Genomic DNA, 3097 nt, shown 5'->3' with positions numbered 1-3097 from the left:
ATGGCAAATGATACTTTGAATATTACATGTTAATAACTTGATTGGAATTATAACCTTGAGTTGACAGTTTGATACTTTGAAAATTTTGAGCCAGCCCTAACCCCAAGGGCTGTAGGGTGGGGCCCAAAGGAGTCAGTGTGCTAAAATTTCTTCATTTTCCTTGTTTAGAATCAGAGGTGCTAGTTTCAAATACTTTTTAGTCTTAAATCTGTATGCTAGATATTGAATAAGGTGGTTTTATTGTTTTTTGTCACTGAATAATATTTCTGTTTGTGTTAAAAACAAAATCAACTCTCTTTATAAATATATAAGGTGACCGTTAAGGCCCATGGGCCTCTTGTTAAATTCTGTATTTATCATTTCAGACAGACTATAAGTATTCAGAAAAACATTACTATTCATTGCTGTCCAATGCTACAATGGCTGATGTTTTTGAAGAGAATGCCAAGTCAGTCGGGATAGCATTTGAACAGAAGCCAGAACTCATCAGGAAGTTTGGGGGATCCACAGACATGGGGAATGTATCACACATAGTCCCTAGCATCCACCCCAAGTTCTACATAGGAACCACGGCCAGTAATCATTCAAAAACCTTCACACAAGCTGCAGGTAGACACGTTATTAACTGATCAATTTAGACTTTGATTTTAGGTGAAGTTGGCCCTATATCAAAATGGAATGTTTACATTGAAAACACTTATTATGTATGATCTGTCAATCAAACAAAAATTTGGAAGGTTGATCAGTTAAGATGTAGCCTAATCTAATGAAGGTGTACATTAATATGTAGCCTAGTAAATGTAGACCTGTGATTTGTTTAGAAATAAATGGAAACCTACATATTCACTGAATCCTGAATAGAATTTCAGTTTCAGTATAATTGCGTTAATTCTGAAAATGCAAAAAGTTTTATTTCAATTTTACTTCTCTTGAACGTCAGGTGATCCGAAGGCCCAACCATACACACTGGCAATAGCCAAAGGCCTGGCTATGACTGCTCTGGACCTCTTCACTAAACCAGACCTTCTATCTACCATAAGGGCCGACTACCAGAGGGATGTCAGCGAACAAGCTTAAGTGGACATTCATAGGAAAACTACAGTACAACATGTGAATGACAGTGATATTTTGTACCTACCCAGATTATAACCTTACTGATGTGTGAAAAACCCTACTACAGTAAAAAACTAAAACAAATAGGGAGTGTCTGTGCTGTTAAATGCGTTCTTGTAGTTGGGATCTATTTTATACATTAGATACCACATAAAGTTAGCATTGGTATAGTTGATCAGGTCTACCAAGACTTGTGAATAGACATGTTTGTGTTTACATCATCAGAAAGATTCCGAGGACTTTCAGTGCAAGGAGAAAGGAGGCATACTACAGGTTGTGACATTGTACTTCCTTACCTAAATCTAGCTTAAATGGATTTCTGATTTTTGCCATCATTTGTTATGGCTTTGGTGTCTAATCTGATTTTTTTTTTAACCCACCATCATCAGATGATGGGCTATTCAAGCCACCTTTCGTCTGTGGGCCGTGGTCCATCCATCAATCTTGTTAGTGCTATTTCTCAGAAAGGACTGGAGAGATCTTTTTCAAACTTCACATCCAGGTTTCCCATGGTCCTTTGTTTTGCATATTGAATTTTGGGACTGATCGGATATCCAAGATGGCCGACAGGTGCCATCTTGAATTGTTAGAGTTAAAGCTTGTTAGCACTTTTCAGACAGTATAGGAGGGATCTTTATAAAATTTCACATGAAGATGTCCCATGGTCCCTAGATATGCATGTCAAATTTTGGGTCTTATTGGAAAACCAAGATGGTCGACAGGTGCCATCTTGATTGTTTAAATTTTTGATAGTGTTTGAATTTTTGATAGTGTTTGAATTTTTAATAGTGTGAATGTTTGTTATCACTATTTCTCAGGAAGAACTTGAGGGATCTTTCTCGAACTTGATATGTAGGTTCCCCTTGTTCTTGAGTTGTGCATGTTTACTTTTTAGATTGATCGGATAAGCAAAATTGCTGAAGGTGGCCACCTTGGATTTTGACAATATATTTGTTATCGCTATTTCTCAGGAAGTACTGAATAGATTGTTCTCAAAGTTACTGTATACATGACTTGGTCAAACAGATAAGAGAAAAGATCCAACTGACATAGAAGTAATGAAGATGGTACAGTGGTGGGCGCCAAGATCCTCCTGGGATATCTCGTTTGAAAACATATCCAAGAACACTGGACATTAGCATATGATGATGTAGGTTTGTGACTGTGGTCATTACATAAAAGTCACATGGTTGTTTTCTTATCAACAGCATCACTTGTCAGTGTATGAACGCAATTTGATCAGCCTCATTTCGAATTTTCTTCCCCGCCTTGAAAAACATGAGACAACTGCTAGAAGGAAACATTTTGATGGCGTTAGGCTGTTCCAGGAATCTCGTTTGCACTGACGTCATAAACACTTCAATATCGGAAATATAAGGAAATACCTGTATTAAGGTCAATAATTAGTAGACATTTAGAATGTAGATATAGAATTGAACAGCATTTTTTTCAATGTTCATACCGGTATGAACGCTAATCAGGTACATACACGAATTTTCCATGCAGCCCTAGCAGGCGGGCTTCATGGAATATGTATATAACCGATTTGCATTCATACCAGCATGACAATGAAAAAAAGTGCTATTCAATCCTTATATAGTTTAATGATATTTGGCATTGAGCATTCCTGAGCTAATTGATTACACCATTGCATAATTGAATGGATGATCTTTAATTATAGTTCTTTATTACCTACTATAGACTGGACAAAAGGAAAAGTAGAAATTCAAAATTAAAACTGCATGCTATATAAGTATATGTTTTTGCCGACTGATCAAAAAACCGAGATTGCTTGCATGTGATCCGTTCAGGATTGTTGTTTTGTTGGAATAAACTTGTTGATATCCAATATACTGAGGTCCATTTACTACTCTTATGTTTATAAAAATGCTCACCCCTGTTCTATATATAGATTAAACAAAACACCGAGGTCTAAATTTGGCCAGTACTTTCGCCACTTGGGGCTCTTCAGGCGATTTCAAGC

The 3097-nt window shown here is 36.7% G+C and overlaps 1 protein-coding gene across 1 annotated transcript in view; it reads left to right on the top strand.

Moving 5' to 3' along the window:
• The window catches only part of LOC110467299 (peptidase M20 domain-containing protein 2-like), a 9073-nt gene extending 7876 nt beyond the window's left edge, over positions 1–1197 (top strand). Inside the window, exons 5-6 of the mRNA XM_021524371.1 lie at positions 366–609; positions 941–1197. Coding sequence (XP_021380046.1) covers positions 366–609; positions 941–1077 — 381 coding nt within the window. The 3' untranslated portion in view covers positions 1078–1197. The remainder of the gene's footprint in view (positions 1–365; positions 610–940) is intronic.
• Positions 1198–3097: the final 1900 nt, after the last annotated feature.

Source organism: Mizuhopecten yessoensis, unplaced genomic scaffold (assembly GCF_002113885.1).
Source record: "Mizuhopecten yessoensis strain PY_sf001 unplaced genomic scaffold, ASM211388v2 scaffold11169, whole genome shotgun sequence".
NCBI lineage: Eukaryota > Metazoa > Mollusca > Bivalvia > Pectinida > Pectinidae > Mizuhopecten > Mizuhopecten yessoensis.
Note: the sequence above shows the minus strand (reverse complement) of the source record. Positions and strands in the feature narration are given on the sequence as shown.